This window comes from Rhinatrema bivittatum, chromosome 8, assembly GCF_901001135.1.
Source record: "Rhinatrema bivittatum chromosome 8, aRhiBiv1.1, whole genome shotgun sequence".
Taxonomy (NCBI): Eukaryota; Metazoa; Chordata; class Amphibia; order Gymnophiona; family Rhinatrematidae; genus Rhinatrema; species Rhinatrema bivittatum.
The window spans coordinates 82,879,082-82,904,908 of record NC_042622.1 but is presented as its reverse complement, the minus strand read 5'-3'; the positions used below and the strand labels follow the sequence as shown (position 1 = coordinate 82,904,908).

The following is a 25,827-nucleotide window of genomic DNA, read 5'->3' as shown; positions in this document are numbered from 1 at the left end:
GTTGCAAATGACTCTTCTGAACATTGACGACCCACCCAAGTGCCTGTAAAGTGAGCATCACCATACGAACAGACCTCTCACAGTCCTCCCGAGACTTCGCGCGAATCAACCAATCGTCCAGGTAAGGATGGACTAAAATCCCTTCCTTACGAAGGAAGGCAGCTACCACCACCACCACCTTGATGAAAGTTCGAGGAGCTGTGGCTAGGCCAAATGGAAGAGCCCGAAACTGGTAGTGCTGTTTTAAAACCTTGAAGCGCAGAAATCTCTATTGGCTCAACCGGATTGGTATGTGTATATTCGTCTCCGTGAAGTCCAGGGATGCCAGAAACTCTCCTTTTCAGACTGCAGCCATTACCGTCCTCAGGGTCTCCATTCGAAAACGAGGGATCCGAAGACAACTGTTTACCTTCTGTAGATCGAGAATGGGCCGAAAGGTGCCCTCCTTTTTGGGAACCACAAAGTAAACAGAGTACCGGCTCCGGCCCTTCTGAGCCTCCGGAACAGGGACAATAGCCTTGAGCTCAAGAAGGTGCTGCAGGGTGGCCTGCACCACCTCTCACTTGCTGTGGGATGCCACGATGGACTCCACAAATAGCTCCCGAACCGGTCGTGAGAACTCTAGAGCGTAGCAGTCTCCGATCAATTCCAGGACCCAATTATCTGAAGTGATTCTTGCCCATTCTGTGTAAAAGCTGGATAATCTGCTTCAGACAACTTCGACGATAGAATGGGTGCCCGTGGCTTCATTGGGAGGATTTACTGTTCCCGGCACTGAGGTTTCCAGAGTCTCTGCCGGAGCGGCGACCACCACGAAAGGACTGCTGGCGTCCCGGCGTCTGTTTGGAAGTAGAAGGCGCGGAATACCTGGCAGTTCTATACCGGCGAGAGTCCCGAAAATGAGGCCGAGGCGGAAAAACCTTCTTGGAAGACCTCCTATTTTCTGGCAACCTATTGACCTTGGACTCTCCGAGCAGCTTTACCAGCTTATCAAGGTCATCCCCAAACATGAGCTTGCCTTTAAAAGGAAGGTTACAAAGCTGAGACTTTGAGGACAAATCCGCTGCCCAATTCCGCAGTCAAAGAAGGCGATGTGCCGCCACCACCAATACCATACTCCGAGCTGACGTCCGCACGAGGTCATACAGTGCATCTGCCACATAAGCGATGCCCGCCTCTAAACGAGCGGCCTGAAGCACTCCGCTGCCGCCGGAAGCGGAGGTGGAATCTTGAACCCAACAGAGACACGCCCTCTGCATAAGGCTAGCACAAACTGCCACCCGAAGATTTAAGGCTACTTCAAAAACTCGCTTTAGCTGGATCTCAACCTTGCAGCCTTGCATGTCTTTTAGTGCCGCGGCCCCAGCTACTGGGATAGTGGTCTTTTTAGTGACCGCAGAAACTGCCACATCTACCTTTGGAATCTTCAGAAGATCAAAAACATCTGAGGACATGGGGTAAAGCTTTGCCATAGCCCTGCCCACCTTCAGTCCCGCATCCAGCGTATCCCATTCCCTGGAGACTAGTTTGCGGACCTTTTTAGGTAGCGGAAAGGAAGCTGTCTGACCTTGGATACCATCGAGGACAGGATTAACTCCTGAGAAACTTTAAGTCACAGGACGTCCAAGACCTGTGGAATGAGAGGACGGAGCTCTTCACGCTTGAAAAGGTGGACCACGCTGGGATCATCCCCCTCCACAGGAGGGAAGTCATCACCAACAAGATCATCAGGATCCACATCACCCGGATCCGGAGTCAGAGCCGGGTCTACTCCCAGAACCGTCCCAGAGTCTGCTGCAGCGTCTGCACCCAGTCCCAGGTCCTGCAGCCCTCGGAGGGAATCCCCTGACAGGTGAGAGGGATCCCCCAGAGGCTGCTGCGGATCCGAGCCGCAAGCCTTCTTCAGCGGAGGCACTAACAGGGTTCCCATATGTCCGAGCCTCTTTGGCACCGTCTGCCTCCTAGCCAGGAAGGCTTGGTGCATAAGTAAAATGAATTCCGGGGACAACTCCTCCAGTTTCCCTGTTTCCTCAGGAGAATCGCATAGGGTGGCACCGTCCACAACACCATCCCCCACAGGGGCCAAAACGGGTGGGGAGTCCTCAAGTGACCCGCGAAGCAACGCCCTCCTACCCCCACCCCCCCTTGGGGGGGGGGGGGGGTTCGGTCCGCCCAGACGAGCCCTCCATGCCGGAGGAGCAAGCCACGCAAAGGGCAGCCGAGTCTAGTGCCTACCCGCGCACACCACAAGCACGGCAGGCTAGAGATTTTGTACGAGGGCCCATTAATTTGGCCGCGCAGCCACGCGGTCTGCCTGAGGGGAGAAAAACGCGCGCTCCGTTGGCACTACGATTACATGTCCCTCAAAAAAGTCTCAGATCGGCCAATAGAGCTCTACTAACCATACCCTCAGTCAAAACAGCAAAGTTGACCCAAGTCAGAGAGAGAGCACTATCATTGGCAGGACCTTTATTATGGAACTCATTACCCCTGGAATTAAGACTAATGAAAGAATTAAAGCTCTTCAAAAAAAGCTTAAAAACATGGCTCTTCAAAAAAGCATTTCACAGTGAGGTAGCTGAATAACAACACAAAAACAGCTGAAAGTCACCAGTAAAAATGCAGAGTTGCTTAATTTTTTAATATTTTTCTCATATTTAAGTATTATATTAGAAAGACAGTATAAACATATGATTACGCTAACAATCATAAATGGTAACCACACCCATTCCCCATTTAGAGTATATTATTGAACTATGTAACCGAATAATACTGGCACCTTTTGGATAATTTAGAAACCAAACCAAACATATTTGTGCCTAACTGTAAACCGTTGTGATGGTGCACTACTAAATGACGGTATAGAAAAGTTTTAAATAAATAAATAAAGAAAAGAAAAACAAAAAACTGTCCCCAGCACAATAGTGCTGAAATGCGGCGAAAAAAGCGGCGAAATACGCTGAAAAATACACGGGCTGAAAGCCCAACTCACCCTCTACCTCTATAAATCATCTACAGCCTCTCGCTGCCCTGGCACCTTACCTCAGAAAAGATGTCCGCCGGCTCAGCACCCCCTTTTTTTTTTTTTAAACTTTATGAAGCAGCAAAAAGGCAGACGGAAATGAGCAGCTATAGCAGCTTTGGAGTGAAGTAACCAGGAGCCCCTGGCCTTCCACTTCCAAGAACCTATGGGCGAAACACAGACAGGGGTATCCAACCTCTCAGACGCCCGGCCTCCAGTGAGGGATGGCCCACGAAGGTGCCTAACACCTCAGGAAGCGCAGCTGAAATAGAGGAAAAAAGAAATCCCTGAAAAAATACTAAGTAACTAAAAATCAAATAAAACTAATCAGACTGCAGGAGTGCATCTCTACCACCTGCTGGAGTCAGAGAAATACTGAGGGACTGCAGGTGGCACTCTTGAATATGGCAGTGCCCAATGTTTTGCTCTCTGGCTCCACTTGCTGGAAGAGATACACAACCCACTTTTCTGGACTGATCTGGATATGTTCACGAATTGAAATCTCCCATTATTACGGCACTGCCAAATTGGTTAGCTTCCCTGATTTCTCTTAGCATTTCATCATCCATCTGATCATTTTGGCCAGGTGGACATTCGTATACTCCCTATCACTATACTCTTACCCAATACACATGGGATTTCTACCCATATGGATTCTACTGAGCATTTAGGGGCGGATTTTAAGAGCCCTGCTCGCGTAAATCCACCCGGATTTACGCAAGCAGGGCTTGCGCGCCGGTGCGCCTATATTACATAGGCCTGCCGGCGCGCGCAGAGCCCCGGGACTCGTGTAAGTCCCGGGGTTTTCCGAGGGGGGCGTGTCGGGGGCAGGGCTGATCGGCTCGGCGTTTTCGGGGCGTGTCGGCGGCGTTTCGGGGGCGGGGCCCGGGGGCGTGGTTTCGGCCCGGGGCGGTCCGGGGGCGTGGCCGCGCCCTCCGGAACCGCCACCGGGTTGCGTCTAGGCGCGCCAGCGGCCCTCTGGGAGGCATAAATCCCCCAACAAAGGTAGGGGGGGTTTAGACAGGGTCGGGGGGGTGGGTTAGGTAGAGGAAGGGAGGGGAAGGTGAGGGGAGGGCGTTAGCGAATTCCCTCCGAGGCCGCTCTGAAATCGGCCTCGGAGGGAACGGAGGTAGGCTGCGCGGCTCGGCGCACGCCGGCTACACGAAATCAGTAGCCTTGCGCACGCCGATCCAGGATTTTAGCAGATACGCGCGGCTCCGCGCGTATCTACTACAATCCAGCGTACTTTTGTTTGCGCCTGATGCGCCTACAAAAGTACGCGAGGGCGCCCTGTTTGAAAATCTACCCCTTAGTTTCTTGTATGATCTTTATCCTATTGGACTCTATGCCCTCCCAGACAAAGTACCACACCCCACCAAATTGATCCTTCCTATCATTGCAATCCAATTTGTACCCCGATATAGCACTGTCCCATTGGTTATCCTCCTTCCACCAGGTCTCAGATGCCAACTATGTCTAACTCATCATTTACTGCTATACACTCTAACTCTCCCATCTTACTTCTTAGATTTCTGGCATTGGCAGACAGACATTTCAAAGTGTGTTTTTTGTTTGTATTAACAACTTGCTTTTCAGTTGACAGGGATAATTTGGAATCCTTTAGCTCAGGTAATTCTTATAGGCATATGGATGATTTTTACTTTTATGGGAACCTCTCTGTTGGGATGCCCTAACTCGCCTGTTTCATTAGTATCCTTCGAAAATACCTTCTTCCAAAAACCATGCACTACCGAGTGACTGCTGGCTTTCCCTGTAATTCTAGTTTAAAAGCTGCTCTATCTCCCTTTTAAATGTTTGCGCCACTGGTACCCTACATACCTCCATGAGCACAGAGGAAGCTGCGGTTGGTGATAGGCCCCGGCTCTGCGAAGCTGTTGAATTTGTTGAGCCACTCACGGGAGATGTAGAACTGCAGCAAGCTGGTCTCCTTCATGGCTGCCAAGGACACAACCTTCTGCCTCTCACGCATGGCCTCCTCATTGCTCTTCCTGAGCCAGACCACGAAAAGAAACTCCATCAGTCAGAAACACTGACCTGGAATCCCCACACCCTCCTCCTGCATGCTCCTTACCTGTAAAAGAGGACGTAGGCTTCCGCATTCTGCACCATCATCTCATGCACCTCTGTCACATACTGATCATCAAACTCATACCACTGACCGCTGATAACATTCTGGCAGTAAGCAATATAATGGCCACCTGTAACAGGAGAAGGGAAAGAACCACAAGATTCACAAGAACAAACCCAATGCAAAAAGAGGAGAATTGGAGAGCTCGGGGGAACAGGAAAGGAAGAGTCAGATGAAGCTAGGGTGGTGGAATGAGAGAAAAGCCAGAAGGATCTAAAGTGGAAAAAGAATAGGCAAACGTGGGGGAAGAGAGAGTCAGAAGCAGATATGAGGCATCAAGCTTGTTTCCACTCTTGAAAGCAGAGTGTCTGCTGGTGCACACTTACTACCCGCAGTCCCATGATGACAAATGACAGCAAGGAGATCATAGGTTGTGATCTGAGACACGCACTCCTTGGCCAGGAAAGGATGAAGATCAAGACCTTCCAGAGGGAAGGAGACATGGCTGTTGATTTTGAAGGAGTACATCACTTCATGCCGGAAGCGCTTCAAATGGATACAGAGAATCTGAGAAGAGGTTAGGACAAGACATGTGTATCCATCCATATCTATACATAGTCACAAAGATATAATACAGGAGCTTCAGAGAAATGAGTCCAAAATGTTGCAGGGTCTGTACCCAAAGCCCTCAGAGATGAGACTTAGGGACCTAAATACATTTACCTGAGAGGAAAGGAGAGAGCGGGATATATGATAGAGGCAAATACCTCAAAAGTATAAACACCACCCACAAGAAGCAAACCTTATACAGTGGGAAGGACGTTCTACAGCAAGAGGCCTTGATATGAGGCTCTGCAGGAGTAGACAGTAATATTAGGAAAAGCAGACTAACATTAGGAGATATTCCTTCATAAACAGGGCATTGGATGCATTGAACAGCCTCTCAGGGAGACAAAAAAACAAGTTAACAAACGGCCACGCAATTGGTGACATCTTCTGACAGCATAGAGTCGGGTACTGGTCTCTCCTAGCTTAGGGCTTTACTAGCACTTTCCTGAGCATGCATGGTCCTTCCCACGTTAATGTTGCCATGCAAGACATCTCAGTCTAATACCTAGCTTAATTTTAACTTTTCAGGGAGGAGGGTGGGTTTGTGTGGCTGTTTGTGCTACTGTCCACTGAAAACATATGCTACAGGCAAGCAAACACACAACTAGGGACTCCCTAGCTAAAGGCTGTAGGTTAACCAAAATTATTTTACTACAACCTGTTTTGTTTTTTTCTATTTGTGGAAAGGTTTTTGTTTTGTTTTTTTCTATTTGTGGAAAGGTTTTTGTTTTGTTTTTTTACATTTTAACACTGCCTGACAAAAAGTAATATCTGAGTTGGCCTTCCTTGTCTAAACAATAGTGTTTAGTAAATGTATGCAAGAAAGACCATATTGCAGCTTTACAGATAACAGAGCATTATTAAACACCGTCATTGTTGCTATTGCCCTAATTTGGTGCACTTTGATATGTTAAGGCTTTACTCATTCTAGATGTCTATAGCAGTATACTATACTTTGCATAAGCCATTTTGATAGGGTTTGCTTTTGAACTGGAACTCCTCTTATTTACATCGTAAGCTAGAAAAAGCTATGAAGATTTTCTGTATGGCTTAGTTCTTTCTAAATATAAGTGTTCTTCTAAGGTCTAACATGCAGAGAGGCTTTTCCTTCAAACTCTTATTTAGTTTTGGGTAAAACATCAGTAGTACAATGGTCCAGTTAAAGTAGAATTGAGATACCACTTTAAATAGGAATTTTGGATGCATTCTAAGAGGCACTTTATCTTCGAATATGTGAGTGTAAGGAGCATAAACCACTAAAGCAGATTTTTCCACTAACAGAAATAATACCTTCCATATCGCAAATCTCATATCCATTGTAGCCAATGGCTCAAATGGGGGTGGTATCAACTGGTTTAATAGTATATTTAAATCCCATTGCGCTAATGGTGGGTTTTTATTTTGGGGGGGGGGGGGGTATTCATTTTACAAATTTTATCAAGTATTAACTTGAAAGGAAATACATGCATTTTGCAACACTTTTCACAGAGTAAAGAAAAATCTAACACATCAGTGTGATAGGATAATTAGAAAAGAAAAAAAAAAGGAAAAACAATGTTACAATACACGCCAAACAAGCCCACTAAATAGGATCCAAGATATACCCAACCCTAGGAGATTTTTTAACTACTTAGAAGAAAAAGTGGCTTTAATAGATACAGCTTAATTCTATGAGAGGTCTAGTTACAGCTTAAGGAGCTTCCAGATCAGCACAGTTGGAGAAGAGCTGAACGGAACTCTCGCTTTATTTGAAAGAAATGATATTAATTGGGAAGGTTGATAGAACAGATAGAAAACCCCCTGATGTTTAATCATTCAAATATCACCACTCACATAACTACTATAACAAATACAGTGAAAGACTTGGATATTCCTTTAAAGGTAGCTGAACAGGAAGTAGGTGAACCTTGCCAGTAATGCATTCTGAGAAAAAAGTTTTCCATTGGCTTGCTGATAAGTGGATATTGCACTAGAATGGACTCTTATAGAGTTTGTCTTTAAACCTACTTCCAGTAGATGTAGAAGGTAACAACATGCCTTCAATGGAACACGTGCTTAGTATACCAGATAGAACATCTTTTCCATTTACTATTATATGATTTTCTGGTACATGATTTTATCAAAGCCAGAAGTACCTGTTTTATGACTGTGGGATGTTGTAGCTTACTTATTATGTCCCTTATGCTGTCAATGCTAAGGATTTTAAATTGGGGTTAATAAGTGTTCCTGAGAGTTGTGATAGAAGGTTTGGAAAAATCAGAAGTTGAACTGGCTGTGATATTGGGAGCCTTAGTAGCAATGGAAACCATGTCAGTCTTGGCCAATATGGAACTATCAGAAACATCATAACTTTGCCTTTTCTGAGTTTGAGAATAGTTCTCGGAACTAGTGTAAATGCTGAGAATGCATACATCAGACCTCTATTCCACAGAATTGCGAACACGTCTGTAGTTATGACTTGTTGGGAAGGTCTCTTGGAACAAGACTGCGGTAGCTTGGGATTGTATTGAGATGTAAACAGATCCATATGCCTTGAAGATTTGCTGAATTGTGTTTTTATCCAGGGACCATTCATAAGCCTTCAATTGTCTGCTTAAGATGTCCACAATTTTGTTGTCCTTGCCTGGAAGATATGTCTCAGATATATGAATGTACCTGCAGACTGACCAATTCCATATAGTCATTGCTTCTTTAACTAGATGGTAGGAACCTATTCTCTTTTGTTCATTTATATAAAACTTGGCAACTTGAATGTCTGTCTGTATCTGGACTACTTTGTTCATTATCCAAGGCTTGAACACTGTCATGGCCTTATATATTGCTTTCACCTCTAAAATATTGATATGTTTTTTGCTTTCTTGTGCATTCTATTGATCTTGTATGCATATCTGATTGAGTTGGGCTCCCCACCCTTGCAGTGATGAATCTGTTGAGAGTATCAATTGGGTATTTGGCACATGAATGTTCTGAAAGTATGTTATCATCTAACTACTATTTTAGGGAGTGGAGTAGATGAGTGAAACCCTGTGCACTAGTTACTGCATGTGCTAGCTCCAATTTCTGCACAAGTGCCATTGTGCTTGCCGCACGCATGTTGAGGCGTGCAAGAGGCATTATATGCTCCATTGGCACCATGTGACCTAATAAGCATAGAACATTTCTGGCAGTCACCCACACCCTCTTGGAAAAGATGTGTATCATGCCTTTCAAGTGCCCTCTGTTTCAGTAGAGAAGCCTTTCCCTTCTTTCATGTTCAGTTGAGCTCCAATGAAGACCAGTTGTTGAACAGAATTTTCAAAATTTACTGCGAAACCTAAAATGTTGCATAGTTTGTACCATTTGTGCCTCATTGATTCTTCAAATGATGTGCTCGATATCAGCCAGTCATTTATTATGGAAATAGTAATAGGTTGTTCCTTCTCAATTGGGCTGCTACTACATTTAGACACTTGGTGAAAACTAGGAGATGCTGCTAGACTGAATGGCAGCATTCTGCAATTGAAAATGTTGGTTCTGTAACATGAATCTCGGAAATTTCCTGTGGTTCACGTGAATGGGTATGTGTTTGTAGGCATGCTTGAGGTCTATGGATGTTAACCAGTGTCATCTTTGCAGAAGAGGAAATATCGTATTTAATGAGTTAATTTTGAATTTTTCTTTTTTCAGGTAAAGATTTAGTTCCCTTAGATATAATATCGGGTGAAGGTCTCCTGTTTTCTTTGGAATTAAGAAGTATTTGGAATAGAACCTTTCCCATATCTGATTTGGAAGGACTAGCTCTACTGCTCTGATTTGCAGCAGGTGTACCTTCTTTCTCGAAAACTTCCAAGTGTTTTGTCTAATTCTGTTCATGAACAGGATGCGTGAATAGTGATTGCTTTTGGAAATTCAGAAAGTATCCTTTGCTTATTATGCTAAAAACCCATTTGTCTCAAGTAATGTGATTAAAGTTGTTTCGGGAAATGATATCTTCCACCTACTAGAATCTGCAGATATGAGTTCTCTGCAATGATCTTGAATTTATCAAAATCTCGAGAGGTGTAATTGCAGGCTGCTGTGGCTGCCTTTGTTGCGCTCTCTCTCTATTCCTTTGTCTTGGCGTTTGCTGAGGCTGATGATGTTTCAGTTGTTAGATGTGCTGCAGTACTATGGCACATTGTCCATAATAATAGGAATATGGATTGTAACGTTTCCTCTGTGTGTTACAAAATGGCTTTCTGTATTAAGCTACACTGGTTATAACATCTCTGGATAGCCTTGTTTAGGTCTTCCAGAAGCTTCACTGCTTCTTTAACCTGTCTCCAAAGCTGTTTTTTTTCCAGTACAAGGTGCATCTGCAAGCTTTTCATGAATGTCCTCCCTAAATCCTGATGCCTTGAGACTGATGTAGCTGTCACTCTAGAATGAACAGGCATGAGGGGACAAGCTCCTGTAGGAGCCATAATGTTTGGAGTCCTATTCAGTCCTAAACTTTGCAGGCACAAATCGTGCTGATTATGACAGGCCACTTTTCATTATCACTTCTCAGAAAGCTTACAGGATTTTTTTTTTTTTACACTGTTCCTTGACACCATTACTCGATCTCTTATCTTGATATATTTTGTTTTGTTTTAATCTAACTCAGAATAACCCTAATTAAACTGTAAAATAAAAGAAACTACTCTTATTTGCGTGATGTGTGGAGAGAGACAGTAATCCAACTGTCTGCGAAGTGCACAATTTTAGACTGAGGTGTCTCACACAGAAACGTTCATATGGGAAGGACCACGCTCAAGAAAATTCTAGTAAAGTCCTGAGCTAAGAGAGACCAGTACCTTACTCAGCGCCATTGGATGACATCAACCAATTGGGTGGCTGAACTGTCTGGCCTCTCAATTGAGAAATCAAAAGATAGCATAGGATAAGTACTGAGGATCCTTGTTTGTGAGGAAAGGAAAGTGGAATTACTTCTTACCTGACAATTAACTTTTCTCTGAGGAAAGCAGGCCAATCCACACTAGAGGGTTATGCACTCCTATCAGCAGATGGAGACAGAGTAAACTAATTTGCTGATGTCATTGACATTTAGTCCTGCCCCTACCTCAGCCTGTCAGTATCTCTAGAAAAGCCAAACTGTGGACAAACTGATTATACTCGAACCATGACTATTAACAGTCGATGACTCGTTACTTCCAACCAACTTGGAAGTAATAAGCATAGTAAAAAATGTAACATCTTAGGGGCTGGTTCTTCACTTAAGGGTCCTTCAAATGATTCAGAACAAAAAACACTGTGCATCATCTTCGAATAAGGGCCAAACTGAAACCAAAATCAAGTAGGCAGCCCAGGGCAGGTTGTGGATTGGCCTGCCTTCCTTAGAGGAAAGGAAATTATCAGATAAGAAGTAATTTCACCTTCCTCTTACTCAGGAAGGCCAATATACACTGGTGGATGTACTAAAGCTACTCCCAAAACAGGTGGGAGGCTGCATCCGCTCCCATCAACAACACCCGCTCAAAAGTCGCAACCTCTTGAGTCTTAACATCCAAGCATTAATGCTTGGTGCAAGAACATAAGAACATGCCATACTGGGTCAGACCAAGGGTCCATCAAGCCCAGCATCCTGTTTCCAACAGTGGCCAATCCAGGCCATAAGAACCTGGCAAGTACCCAAAAACTAAGTCTAAGGATGAACATGTTGCTGCCCGGCAAATCTTAACCAGACATAGCAACCAAATCTCCACCCTCGAGACTGCCTGTGCTCTAGTGGAATGTGTCTTGACTTGATTGGGCAATAGAACACATGTATCCACACAGACATCTGTGACAACGTTTTTAACCCAACAGGTTACTGTCGCCCATGATGCCAGGTCTCCTTATCTACATCCACGATGGAGAACAAACAGCTGATCATTCTTCCTCAAAGAGCGAGAACCTTCAAGTACCCTGCCAAACATTAGCCAGGGAGGGAAAACATGTAATACACTCCGTGGCCACTGTTGGATGAGAACATTGATTCCGAATGCTCTCAGGTCCTTTCTGAGATGAAGAACCATGGCACTTTCGCATTGCTGTAGCTTTTCAATAAGTTCAGATATAGCTGCACCCATCAAGAAACCATGAGCTGAAAGGCGTCATCTGCCAGCTCTCATTCTCCTGGGTCTAAAGCCTGCCTGCTGAGAAAATTAGCCCTCACATTGTCCTTCCTGGCAATGTGAAAGGTGGATAATGCCTAAAGATGTTGCTCTATCCATGCCATGAGAGCATCTATCTCCATTGACACCTGATAACTTCTGGCTCCACCATAATTTATATAGGCAACCGTCACGGCATTGTCTGAAATTACTCTCACCGCTTAACCTGTCAACCGCTCGGCAAACTGCAGACATGCCAAGCAAACTGCACGGGTTTCCAAACAATTGATGGTCCACTGTCGTACCTCGGTATTCCACCTACCTTGCACTATCAACTCTTGACAGTGAGCCCCCCACTCCTGGAGGCTTGTGTCTGTCATGACAACCAACCAGTCCAAAATATCAGAGGACACTCCTTTCTTGAGCTGGTCCCGTTGCAGCCACCACAACTGCTCACTTACTCCTATCGACAAGCATAGCTTTTCTGTGTACTCCTGTGATTGCGGATTCCACCCTGAGAGCACCACACGCTGAAGTGGCCGCATAAACACCTTCGTCCAAGGCATTATCTTCAACATAGTCGCCATCGACCCTAACACCTACAGATAAGTCCATACCAGTGGAAGAATGGCCCTCTTCAATGAGTCACAAACTTCCAGATGCATTTCTCTGGTAGGAACACTCTGCCTTGCACTATATTGAATCGCACTCTGAGGTATCCCAGGGTCTGTGTCTGCTTTTGGCTAAGTTCACCACCCAGCCTATCTCATGAAGGAGATAGATCACTTTACAAAATGTCAATCAGCGGATTTCATCATTTTGCCATCCTATGGCACCATTATCAGTTTCAAGCCCTTCCATTCAGTTTGACTATGGCGCACAGAACATTCTCTAAGGTCATGGTGGTGTCTCTGTATAAGGAAGGCATTCTAGTCCATCCATATCTGGATGACTGGTTGAGCCAAGATTGTGGAAGAGTCAATGCTCTTGTCAAATGGGGATATATAGATAGGCTTCCATCAGATCAAGAAACTGAGGAACTCCCTGTTTTGTACTACGACAATTAAGGAGCATAATAGAAACATAGAAACATAGAAATGACGGCAGAAGAAGACCAAATGGCCCATCCAGTCTGCCCAGCAAGTTTCACACATTTTTTCTCTCATACTTATCTGTTTCTCTTAGCTCTTGGTTCTATTTCCCTTCCACCCCCACCTTTAATGTAGAGAGCAGTGATGGAGCTGCATCCAAGTGAAATATCTAGCTTGATTAGTTAGGGGTAGTAGCCGCCGCAATAAGCAAGCTACACCCATGCTTATTTGTTTTACCCAGGCTATGTTATACAGCCCTTATTGGTTGTTTTTCTTCTCCCCTGCCGTTGAAGCAGGGAGCTATGCTGGATATGCGTGAAGTATCAGTCTTCTCCCTTGCTGTTGAAGCAGAGAGCCATGCTGGATATGCATCGAAAGTGAAGTATCAGGCACATTTGGTTTGGGGTAGTAACCGCCATAACAAGCCAGCTACTCCCCGCTTTGTGAGTGCGAACCCTCTTTTCTTCTCCCCTGCCGTTGAAGCAGAGAGCTCTGCTGGATGTGTGAAGTATCAGTTTTTCTTCTCCCCTGCCGTTGAATCAGAGAACTATGCTGTATATGCATTGAAAGTGAAGTATCAGGCTTATTTGATTTGGGGTAGTAACCGCCGTAACAAGCCAGCTACTCCCCTCTTTGTGAGTGCGAATCCTTTTTTCCACATTTCCTCTTGCTGTTGAAGCTTAGAGCGATGCTGGAGTCACAGTAAGCATGTGGATGTTTATTTAATAAGGGTATTGACTCCAGGCAGTAGCCATCATTCTGGCGAGTCACCCACTCTTCATTGGCAGCCTCTTGACTTTATGGATCCACAGTGTTTATCCCACGCCCCTTTGAAGTCCTTCACAGTTCTGGTCTTCACCACATCCTTCGGAAGGGCATTCCAGGCATCCACCACCCTCTCCGTGAAGAAATACTTCCTGACATTGGTTCTGAATCTTCCTCCCTGGAGCTTCAAATCGTGACCCCTGGTTCTGCTGATTTTTTTCCTACGGAAAAGGTTTGTCGTTGTCTTTTGATCATTAACACCTTTCAAGTATCTGAAAGTCTGTATCATATCAAATATCTGTATTCTGAAGTCTGTATCATATCAAATGTTTCCATTCTGAAGTGAGAGAAGCACAAATGCTGGTTGACTCCCTTCAGATCCAAGATCAGTCAGAAGGAACCCTCTTCCTTCTTGGGAACGACAAAATAAATAGAATATCGCCCTGAATTGACTTGCAATTTGGAAACCAGAATCATGGTTCTGAGGTCTAGCAGCCTTCTCAAAGTAGTTGACACTGCCACTCTCTTCGTTAATAAGTTGCATGGAGAGACCATCCAGAGAATTTGGAGAAATTCTAGAGCATAATTGCTTAATTCATCCAGGACTCACTGGTCAGAAGTGATTTGGGCCTACCAGAGATAAAAGTGGGACAGACGTCTCCCCATCTTCAGAATTAGTAGGTGGGCCCCCACACCTTCATTGCAAAGATCGAGATGTTCCGGTCCTGGAGTCCACATCCTTATGTGGTTTCTTAGGCCAAAAGGACTAAGTTGTTCCAAAGGAATGTGACCTCTGAGTCGCCACCTCTCATTCGCCAACTCATTCCCAAACAAGAGAGAATCTTTAAAGGGTAACCTTGCCAAATTTGACTTAGAAATCATGTCCACTGACCAGTTCCACAGCTACAGCAGGCATTTTGCCGCTATCACGGAAGCTACCCCTCTAGCGACCGTACGCACCAAGTCAGAGCCTGCATCAGTTAAAAATGTGGGTCCTGGTTCCATCGCCAGCCCACTATCGGCTCCCACTCCTTGGGTCTCCCAAGAGAAGTGTAAACCTGCTCGTGCCATCAAGCAGCAGCAAGAAGCTATTTGCAAATTCACTGCCATTGCTTCAAATGCCTGCTTAAGGATGGCCTCAATTCTTCTATCCTGGGCATTCCTTCAGTGCTGCTCCCCCTTCGACTGGGATAGTAGTTAGCCTGATGACAGCATACACCAAAGCGACAACCTTCGGGAATAGCAACTATTCTCTTGCCTTCAGATCCAAAGGGTACAAAGCCTGCCAAAAAAAAGCACATCTTTAAACCTCACTGCTGGAGCACTCTCTTCAAGGTTAATAAACTTTTGCACTGTTTCCAGGAGGAGAAAGAAACAGGGTGCCCTGTGCCAGGTAACCAAGCTGGGATCCTTCTTTTGTAATCCCATAGTGTCACCCCCGTCTACTCTGATTGTTTTCAGGGTCTGAATCAACAGACCTGGCAACTTGCCAATGTGAAAGAAGCAGATTAGAGACCTAAGTGGCTCCAGGCCAGGCAGAACTTCCCCCTCTTCCAGGGGTGCGGAATTCGAGTTACCACCACCATCCAATGGGTTACAATCCTCATCTTCCTCTAGCTCACCAGGGATAGCCTTTCTACAGCGCTTGCCTGACTTGGACACTAAATGGGAAGACCCATGATGTATTCCCTTCTTACAGGTTGCTTCACCTCCGCTGGATGCACTTCCAGAAAAGCCGTAACCCCTGGAAAGCTCCCCCCAGGTGAAAGAGCCAGGACCCATAGGACCAAATGTGGCACTCTCCGAACCCTCCCCCCAGGGCTGTCCCTCCTATTGGGAACAAGGAAGGGGTCCATTGTAAGCCTCTGTGCTCCCCGCCAGAGTCCTCCAGTGGTAGGTAGGATGCCTCAACGACAGACAATACTTTGGGAAGAAAATTGCCTTGATTCTTCATACAGCACTGGCATAAGCAAAGTGGAAATGATAGCCTGATTGCCCTTATATGGCAAGCCACACCAACAGAAATGTGCTTAGACTTTTGAGCCCCCTTGGCACCATTATCCATCACCAAAAGGCCACCCTCCTTCCACAAAGCCTCCTGCATGCATGGACGTACCCGCACAATTATACGTTAAGATCTAGGCCGCAGGCTTGCATGTAAACTTGCATACTTAATCTAAGCCACCACCGCACTATTTGTACTTGCACATGCACCTGAGCATGCAGGAAAAAACTGCTTGCTGCGGCCTAAGCGCACTTCGCTGCAGCCCAGCTGCCTACCATGCAACCGACCGACAGAGCCTGCAATGCGGGGCCTAGAAGCAAATGCTACTCCACCCACCGACCCATGCTGTCTCCACTCTCCACTAACTCCCCCGGAGGTGTGAAGGGGGTGGAGGTTCTAATGCCAAGGGAGAGAAACAACCCAGTAAGGAAAAGGGGGGCCTGTCACTCCTTCTTTTCTCTTTCTTATCTTGAAATTCAGACTGTCTCCAGCTGAGAGCACAATCTGTTTGGTGGCTAAGGGGGGAGAAGGCATAAGCCTTCACCGCTAAGCTCTCCCTTGACCTCAGACACACTTATCTTGAAGCCTAAGTCTGGTCAGGCATTGAAACTCAACCACTCAACTGAGTGTTGTGCAGGAGGTGGACCCTTGGGCCAAGGTGGGGTTGGTGCTACCCGCAGGGCAAACCCTACAGGTCCCCACCGTCGGCAGGTGGAGCTGGCTGATTGACGGAGGCCGGCTGGAGCTTCGCCAATACCAGCCCTCGTTCTCCGCAGGTTTGAGCCCTTGGGTACTGGGGACGGCTGGACTTAGGTGGACCTCCGTCTGAGGTCTTCTTAGGGATGACGAGGAAGTCAGCCAGGGGCCAGCAGCGATAGCAGAAGTAGAAGATCTGATCTGGACGAGGCGGAGTCCTGGAGACCAGGGCACCAATGAGAACAGGAGGCAGACAGAGGGCGCCCAAGTAAGAACAGGCCAAAGCCTGAGAGGCCAAGTCCAGAGTGGGTTCAACGGGAGCATCGTAGAGCAGGCTGAAGTTAGGGCAGGCGGCAGTCAAGGAAGAGTGGCAAAATGAGCACAGATCAAACCAAGAGTCAAATGGAGAATGGTCAGGCAAGGCAAAGGTCAAAACCAGGAGTGTAGTCAGATGAAGCAAAGGTCAAAGCCAGCTATCAAGCAGTAGCATGGTCAGACGAAGCAAAGGTCAAAGCCAGGTATAAGAAAATTATTCCTTACATGCTGATTTTCGCTCCTGTAGTACCACGGATCAGTCCAGACAGTGGGTTATGTCCCCCTTCCAGCAGACGGAGTCAGAGAAAACTTTGAAGGGTGCTCCCATATAAGCTAGTGCACCCTCTGTCATCCTTCAGTATTAAGAATATCAAAGCCTGAAGAGACAAGATGGATGGATCATGGTATAAAACCCTTTCAACTTGAACTGTACAGTGCGTACTAAACTTTAAGAGGCAACTAAACTTGCAAAATGAACCATGAAACAGCCACTAAACATGTGATATACGGAAAACAATTTGAGCAGAGAGACAATCCCAATCCCATAAATCCTTACGGTGGGCATCTGGACTGATCCTTGGTACTACAGGAGCGAAAATTAGCAGGTAAGGAATAATTTTCTTTTCCCTGTATGTACCCAGATCAGTCCAGACAATGGGATGTACCAAAGCTTCCCTACTTAGGGTGGGCCCTGGATAGCCCTGCTCGAATAACCCAATTGCCAAAGGAGCCGAAAACCAGTGGCTGTAGATTCAAACGATAGTGCCGAGCAAAAGTATGTAAAGACTTCCAGGTGGTTGCTCGGCATATCTCCTGAGGCAAAACGGATTGACTCTCCGCCCAGAAAGCCGCGTGAGCTCGGAGGGAATGGGCCTTGATGCCCACCAGAGGCTGTCGACCGGCACCAATATATGCTGAGGCGATGGCCTCTTTCAGCCAGTAAGCAATGGTGGGTTTCGAAGTCTTGGCCCCCTCCAAAGTACAAAAAGATGATCCAACAAGCGAAAGTCATTTGTGGCCTCCAGATAGCGAATAAGGATGCGCTTAACATCAAGCTTGCGTAGCTCATGGGAATTTTCAGTTGAGAAAGATGGGAGTTCCACCATTTGATTCATATGGAACGCGGAAACAACCTTGGGCAGGAAAGAGGGCACCGTGCGCAAAGAAACTCCTGAATCCATGAGATGGAGATAGGGCTCCCTGCATGATAGCGCCTGACGCTCCGAAATCCTGCGGGCAGAGCAAATAGCCACCAGGAAGACTGTCTTGAGCATAAGATCCTTGAGGGTAGCGGCTCGTAGCGGTTCAAAAGGTGGGCCGCCTAGAATTCGAAGAACTAAGTTGAGGCTCCATGAGGGACACAGAGCATGTACTGGAGGCTTAACGTGTTTCACTCCCTTGAGAAATTGGACGATGTCCAAGTGAGAGGAAAGGGGGGTTCCCTCCCGGTGATGGATCAGGAACCAAGGGCAGCCACCTGCACCCTCAGGGAATTGTAGGCCAATTCTTATCCAGGCCCTGTTGCAGGAACAACAGTATCTGAGCCACTGAGGCACTCTGCGGCAAGACAGGTACAGAGTCACACCAGGTCTCGAAGACCTTCCAAACTCGGACATAGGCAATGGACATAGAGGTCTTCCTAGCCTTGAGGAGGGTCAAGATCATGGCCTCCGGGTATCCTCGTCTTCTCAGCTGGTGCCTCTCAAAAGCCAGGCCACAAGACAGAAGCGATCTGCCTTGTCAAAAAATACCAGACCCTGGCGCAGTAAGCGTGGTAGATGTCCCAGGCAAAGAGGGCAGACTACTGAGAGGTTGACCAAGTCCATGAACCACGGTCGACGTGGCCATTCTGGCGCCACCAGAATTACTGGACCGTGGTGACTCTCTACTCTTCGGATTACCTTTCACACCAGGGGCCATGGCGGAAACACAGAGGAGAATGTGTTGCGGCCAGGGAAGGACTAAGGCATCTACTCTCTCCGCGCCGTGCTCTCTTCTGCGGCTGAAGAATCACGGAGCTTTGGCGTTTCGTAGAGTGGCCATCAGGTCCAGGTGGGGAGACCCCCACCGACTGAATAGAAGTGCCACTGCTTCCTCGGAGTGTTCCCACTCTCTGGGATCTATGCGTTGATGACTCAAGAAGTCAGCTTGAACACTGTCCACTCCTGTGATGCGAGAGGCTGCTAGGCGGGAAAGGTGGACCTCCGCCCAGGCCAGCAACTTGTCTCCCGAGAAATGTGACGATTCTTTGCTCCCCCTTGACGATTGATGTACACTACTGTTGTTGAGTTGTCTGACAGAATCCGAACCGTCTGAAGCTGGACTAGGGGGAGAAAACACTTCAACGCCAGGCGTACCGCTCTGGTCTCCAAGAGATTGATCAGCCAGGATCCTTGCAATTTCTTCCACGTCCCCTGTGCCGATTTCATCTGACAGACCATTCCCCAACCAGAGAGACTGGCGTCTGTGGTGACAATCACCCACTGAGGGACTGCCAAGGTTACTCCCTTTAACAAATGATCCAGGTTGAGCCACCAGGCCAGACTGTCTTTGGTCCTCTCTGGCAGCAGGAGGATGGCCTGAGACTCCTGAGAAACCGGTTTCCAGCGGGAGAGCAAGACTCTCTGCAGAGGACGCATATGCGCAAAAGCCCAAGGTACCAGATTGATAGTGGACGCCACAGTGCCCAGAACCTGAAGATAATGCCAGGCTGTGGGAAGAGAGAGCAAAATGAATCGCTGTACCTGGGAGATGAGAGCCTGGGCCCAATCCGGACGCAGCAGCACCTTGCCCACAGTTGTATCGAAGTGTGCTCCTAGGAAGTCCAGGGACTGAGATGGAGTAAGACTGCTCTTGGAGAAATTGACCACCCATCCGAGGGACTGAAGGAGATGCAACACTCTGTCTTTCGCTCATTGACACTGGATCAGGGACTTTGCCCGGATGAGCCAATCGTCCAAACAGGGGCAGACCAGGATTCCCTCCATCCTGAGGGCTGCCCCACTACTACCATTACTTTGGTGAAGGTTCGGGGAGCTGTCGCCAATCCAAAGGGCAGGGCTTGGAATTGAAAATGCTGTCCCAGAATCTCGAAGCAAAGGAAGCACTGATGCGCCTTGAGGATGGGAATGTGGAGATAAGCCTCCGTCAGATCCAAGGAGGCCAGAAATTCTCCACTGTGTACCGACGCTATCACTGAGCTTAAGGTCTCCATCCTGAAGTGTGGGACCCTGAGGGCTTTGTTGATCATCTTGATAACCAGGATCGGACAGAAGGAGCCCTACTTCTTGGGGACTATGAAGTAGACGGAGTAATGGCTGGCTCCCACTTCCATCGGAGGAACCGGGTGAATTGCTCCGAGGGCCAGGAACCTGACGAGTGTCTGGCATGCTATGAGTTGTTTCTGTGGTGGTCCGCAGGGAGAGAAGAGGAACCTGTCTCTTAGAAGACTAGCAAAATCTAAAGCGTAACCGTGCTTTAGAACATCCAGGACCCACTGATCCGAGGTATTCTTGACCCACTCCTCTCGGAAGAGGGAGACGGCCCCCTATCCTGGGGACTGAGAAGTGGGCCGGCACGGCCTCATTGTGAAGATTTGGGAGCTGCCCCCTGGGGAAGATTATCCCGGGCTGGTCTTCAGCCACGAAAGGAACGAGACCAGGACGGGGAACGGGAAGAGGGCAGATGAGAGGCAGCTGTTCTTGGTTGACGGAAACGTCTTTGGTGACTGTAACAGCTTCTAGTGGAACCGAAGGTCCTAGCAGCCCGCAGCCGATCCTCCGGCAGCTTGTGGACCTTACTCTCGCCGAGTGACTTGATAATCTGGTCCAGATCATTTCCAAAGAGTAATTTCCCTTTGAAGGGTGGGGAGCCCAACTGGGCCTTGGAGGAGGAATCAGCTGACCAGTTGCGGAGCCACAGAAGGCGTCTGGCCGAGACTGCTGAAACCATAGACCTGGCCAGAACTCGGCGCAGGTCATATAGCACATCTGCCCCATACGCTATCACAGCCTCCAGGCAGTCAGCCTGCTGCACTTCGGCAGGAGACTGCTCTAGTTACTGAGTTGCTTGTTGGACCCATTGGAATCCTGCCTGTTGCGTGAGGGAACTACAGATCGCCACTCTGACGCCCAGAGCAGACACCTCGAATACTCTCTTGAGATACACCTCGAGCTTTCTATCCTGCATATCCCATAGGGCAGCACCTCCAGTCACCGGAACGGTAGTTCGTTTCATCACTGCAGATACCGCCACGTCCACTTTGGGAACCTTGAGGAGCTCCAGAAAATCATCTGGGAGGGGGTATAGCTTATCCATAGCTCTACCCACCTTGAGGGAGGCTTCAGGGGAATCCTATTCCCAGGACAGCAATTGCAGTAGAGTAGGATGGGAAGGAAAAGACCTTGACAGTGGACGTAGACCTGAGACACGGAGTCCCCCTTCTTAGCTGGTGGAGAAGGCCTTGGAGGGCCTTGTGGCTCCTCAATATCCAATTCCTGCACGACATATGGGATGAGCAGATCCAACTTATCCCTCTGGAAGAGATGCAGTACCCGGAAGATCATCCCCTTCCATCTGAGCCATCAGAGAGGATTCATCCAGGTCTGGGTCTGGGAGAGGGCCTTGAGGAAGAGGAGCCAAGCCCCCCGGAGGATGATGAACCACACGGACCCTGGAGGCACCTTGGTGAACCCCGGGTCCTGAGGCCCCCACTCCCTGAGGGCACCCCGGAGATCCCGGGGGATCAGCCATCCTGCTCGCCTTAGGAGGACAAGGGTCCAGGGGGTTGACAGGGGTCAGGATCGGCAGCAGCACTGAAGAACCGGCATCCGAATCTTCCCCTGGAACAGTTGGCTCAGGAACAGTTGGCTCAGAATCAAAGATGGCCACTGTTCCCATGCTGGGTGGGATTGGGGCTGGACTCCGTGTATTGAGGCACACCATCGCGCGTGAACCTGCCGGCCGCGAGGAGCCCTGCCCACCAGGGAGGCATCCTGCACAGATCCCCTAGCGGGAGTGCCGGGAACCGGGCTCTCCGCACGTGCAGCACCTCGAGGACCGCAGCATGGGACTGTGAGCTGAGCCGCCGATGAATCGCTGGTGAGTGGCTGCGAGGAGCAGGGAAAAATCCCGTCTGCAGCACTACTCCTTCTCCCCGACCTGCCTGAATTGCTATTTACACCACACAGAGGAATGTCGCGTCTCTGTGGAGGCTGCCCTGAGGCAAAACAACTTTCAGGGCAGCGGGTCAGCTCGGAGGAAAAGGGGGAGAGGTTGAACCACCAACTTGCACCCCGGGGCTTACAAATCTAACCTGCAAGTAAGAAAGGTACAAAAACTTACCCCCACAAAGCAAATACAGCAATGGAGAATGAAAAACAGCCCTTCCTGCAAGTTAGATTGCTGGGCCCTAGACAAGGGTTTGAGCTTTCCCTGTCTTTTTTTTTTTTTTTTTTACTATCCTCTGTTAACCTTGATCCATCTTAAGATAGGAAGGAAGCTAAGAAAGAGAAAAGAGCACTAAATTTAGCTTTCAGAAGTCTTAGTGGGGAACTAGAGTTCAGCCACTCTCATCTGCTGGAGTCAGAAGAATACTGAAGGATGACAGAGGGTGCACAAGCTTATATGGGAGCACCCTTCGAAGTTTTCTCTGACTCCATCTGCTGGAAGGGAGACATAACCCACTGTCTGGACTAATCCGGGTATGTACAGGGAACAAGCAGTAGCATGGTCAGACGAAGCAGAGATCAAAGCCAGGTATCAAGCAGTAGAAGACAAGCAGTGTAGACACGGAACACAGGAGCAGGAACGGATACCAGGATCAGGAACATGAATACAGACGAAGCAGGAACAAATCAGGAACCAGGAACACGGAGGAAACACAGGAACAAGCAACTAAGCACACGACTAGCGTGGAGACCTGTTGCCAAAGCAAGGAAGCACTGGCTGGGCCCAGCCTTAAGTACCAGGAACCAGTGACATCATCCGGGGCCGTGGGGTGGTTTCCCGCTGCGGCCCCTTTAAAAGTAGAGCTGATAAACGTGTGTGCCTAGGGAGGGACGCAGCACGAAACAGCAGCATCTCCCCGCGGACCACGTGGGGAGGCCCGCCACGGAGCTGAGACATCCACTGAGGAGCTGGAAGCATGGGGAGCGGCCCGGACACGGAGGCGGCTGCCCACGGCTGCAAGAAAGGCAGAACCAGGTGCTGGAGCAGGCAAACGGAGTAAGTGGGCCTGGCCGCGCAACACTGAGGAAGGGACCAGCCTGGTGTCACTTCAGGAGCACAATCTTTTCCTTTTTTCTTCTCCTTATCTTTTTTTTTTTTTTTTTTTTTTTTTAGTTAATTCAATCAATCCCCATCAGGGAGATGAAGAATACTGGCAGGCTAATACTGGGGCAGGACTATATGTCAGTGAAGTCAGCAAATCAATTTACTCCATCACCATCTGCTGATAAGAATACATAACTCACCAGTATAGATTGGCCTGCCTGAGTGCAGAGGAAAAAAACATTATAGATCAACTGGGGTTATGGCATTGCATTAAAAAGTAAATTGGAAAGAAACTGGATGGGCCATATGGTCTTTATCAGCCATCATAGTCTGTTTCCATATTTCACAGTTATTCACTACTAATATATCTATTACAGATAAAAAAAAAAAAAATTACTACTCCATATGTTTCTCCCTTCCTATTCAATCAGTGAACAAGAGACTGCAGCTTTAGAACAGAGATGGAGAAGTTGCTAAGACTCAAGACTTGGCTGTTCAAACAAGCATTTCCGGACTCTAATTAATTCAACATCTCAACATCAATACCTAAACATCAACTACTTCAACGTTAACTACCTATAACGATCGTTAGCCATTATTAATCTCTCCTTTCTTTCCTTCTTCGCCCAGTTCTATACACCCTGTTACATGCAATTGCTTTTTCTGCACCATAGTTCCAGTTTAAAGTTTATTAAGCACCCCCGTTTTATGTGAACCAGCATGATGTGACTGCTGTCTTGAATGCCGGTATATAAAAAACTTAAATAAATAAATAAATAAATAAATAAATAAATACCCACCTCAGGTAAGCAAAGAACCTTACAATACTTCACACCATTTCGCAGTCTACGAGGGAATGAGAAACACAATTAGATCCGGGACAGTTCAGATTCCATGCATTGTAATCAATGCATATACACAGGCTACTCCAAAAGTTGCCCCCTCACTGTACATGATATGACATGAAGGACATTGAGGTCACTACTGAGCTCCCCCCCCCTACTCCCAATTTGTAAGGGACATGACTTGGATCTGGGCTCCAGAGTTCTCACATCTTTACGATTCAAGGCAGAAGCCATGTACTGAGAATCCACTCACTTCTTGCAGCGCTCACAGCTGTACATATTATCCCCTGCAGCAGGAATAATAAAGAGAAAATATTAGACACAGAGAAAGAGACAGACAGAATGTGTGTTCTTATGGCAAGGTCATTTGATGAGAGACATCTTTATAATTCTTTAAGAAGGGAGAGAGGTTGGCCCAGTGGCTGTTCTAGGCAGTGCCATGCATAGGACCTCGGTCAGGCCTTCTGCTCTCCATGCTGCCAAGGCTGTGGATGCTGCAGAGGCAGCATGCAGAGCTCTTAGAGGAGGAGCCCCAGTCCCATTTAGTGGCCAGAATTAGGAGCCACATTATTTATTTATTTTATTTATTTATTTATGAACTTTTAATATACCGATATTCGTAGGTCACATCATACTGGTTTACAATCAACTCATGGAAGAACGAAAATGAAATTACAAATAACAGGGAAGGGAGAGGGGGAGCAGAGAAGGAAAAGGGAGAGAGAGGGGCCGGGTGAAAGCAAGGGCCAAAGGGGCGAGAAAAACAGGAGTAGGAGAGAGTGAGAGAAGATAAATAGGAACTGTGATAATAGTCTAAACATAATCATAATCATTAGCCAGGCATACGAAGAAGCTGTGGTTTGTGGACCCCAGCTGAAAACAGACACGGTGAGTCCTAAACCAAGTTGGGTGGGGGATAGAAAAATTGTGGCAAATGAAGATTCATTGCTCATGCCATAGCCCAACTGAGATTGTTCTGACTGAGCTAGAATGTCAAAAGAAACAGATGAAAACTGACATGCCAAACAAAATTTTGCAAAGCAGAAGTGGCAACAAATAGAGGCGATGGATGAAACCTGCTGTCTAAAACAAGGCCCTACTTGTTCTGAGGACTAAAGGACCCATCAGTTCCAACTCACCCTTCAGCTCATCAGCAGCAAAGAAAGCAGCAAGGCAGTCCTGCAATGTCACTACAGGACCCCAAAACCAGCTGGGAATGCATGACACCACAAACCTGTGCAGACAAACAAAAGACACAGTAGCTAGAAACACTGTTCTCTGGTACCCATATACTGTTACCCCTTTAGATCCAGCTCTGCCTCACATTTTGTCTTCACTCTCAGCTATGACTTGGGTTAACACCACTTCTATCAACAAACTTATATTTGAGGGGAACCCTATTAACTGGGTGGTGCACAGAGCTCATAGAGAAACAGATGTAGTGCCTAAACAGTTAAATTGCTCGATACAGGGATGGGGCTGTGTTTAAAGAATGCTTGATCACAGGCAGAGGCATAAAAAGTTCATTGCAAAATCTGAAAAAGCATTAGATGTTCCTGCTGTTTGTTTCCTGCTGTGAGAGGCTCTATGTAAACAAATACCAGTGCTGCCTTTAAGGCAATGTCTGTCTTTGAAGCTGTTGTGAGCTTTTTCTTTGTTTACAGTAATTTATATATTTATTTAAATTTCTATACCGGTATTCTGGTACAATCATACCAGTTAATTAGAGCTGATTTCCTGCTGCTTTGAAACACTCTGTGAACCGCATAGCAGGGAACGGCATGCTATGCAAAACAGGCATTGCATTACTTTTTAAAATACTTTCTAATACGGTACACAAAGGGGCAGGAGAGTGAAAACATGTTTTCATACTTATGATTATATACATAGTTGGGAAAAAGAGTAAACTGGAGGGGTTAAAGATCGCAATTTCAGAGAATGAAAACTAGAAGACAGGTGGAGGGAGGACATGCCAGACTGGAAAAGGAGACATGTTATTGCATG

General features: G+C 47.1%; 1 protein-coding gene across 11 annotated transcripts in view; it reads right to left on the bottom strand.

Annotated features, from left to right (window-relative positions):
- USP20 (ubiquitin specific peptidase 20) overlaps positions 1–25,827 on the bottom strand; it is a 211,290-nt gene that overhangs the window by 119,905 nt on the left and 65,558 nt on the right. For all 11 annotated transcript variants that reach the window (XM_029614272.1, XM_029614271.1, XM_029614270.1 and 8 more), the window contains 6 exons: positions 24,963–25,057; positions 24,077–24,110; positions 23,779–23,824; positions 5,498–5,678; positions 5,115–5,241; positions 4,862–5,031 (listed from right to left, as the gene is read on the bottom strand). In XM_029614272.1, coding sequence (XP_029470132.1) covers positions 4,862–5,031; positions 5,115–5,241; positions 5,498–5,678; positions 23,779–23,824; positions 24,077–24,110; positions 24,963–25,057 — 653 coding nt within the window. The remainder of the gene's footprint in view (positions 1–4,861; positions 5,032–5,114; positions 5,242–5,497; positions 5,679–23,778; positions 23,825–24,076; positions 24,111–24,962; positions 25,058–25,827) is intronic.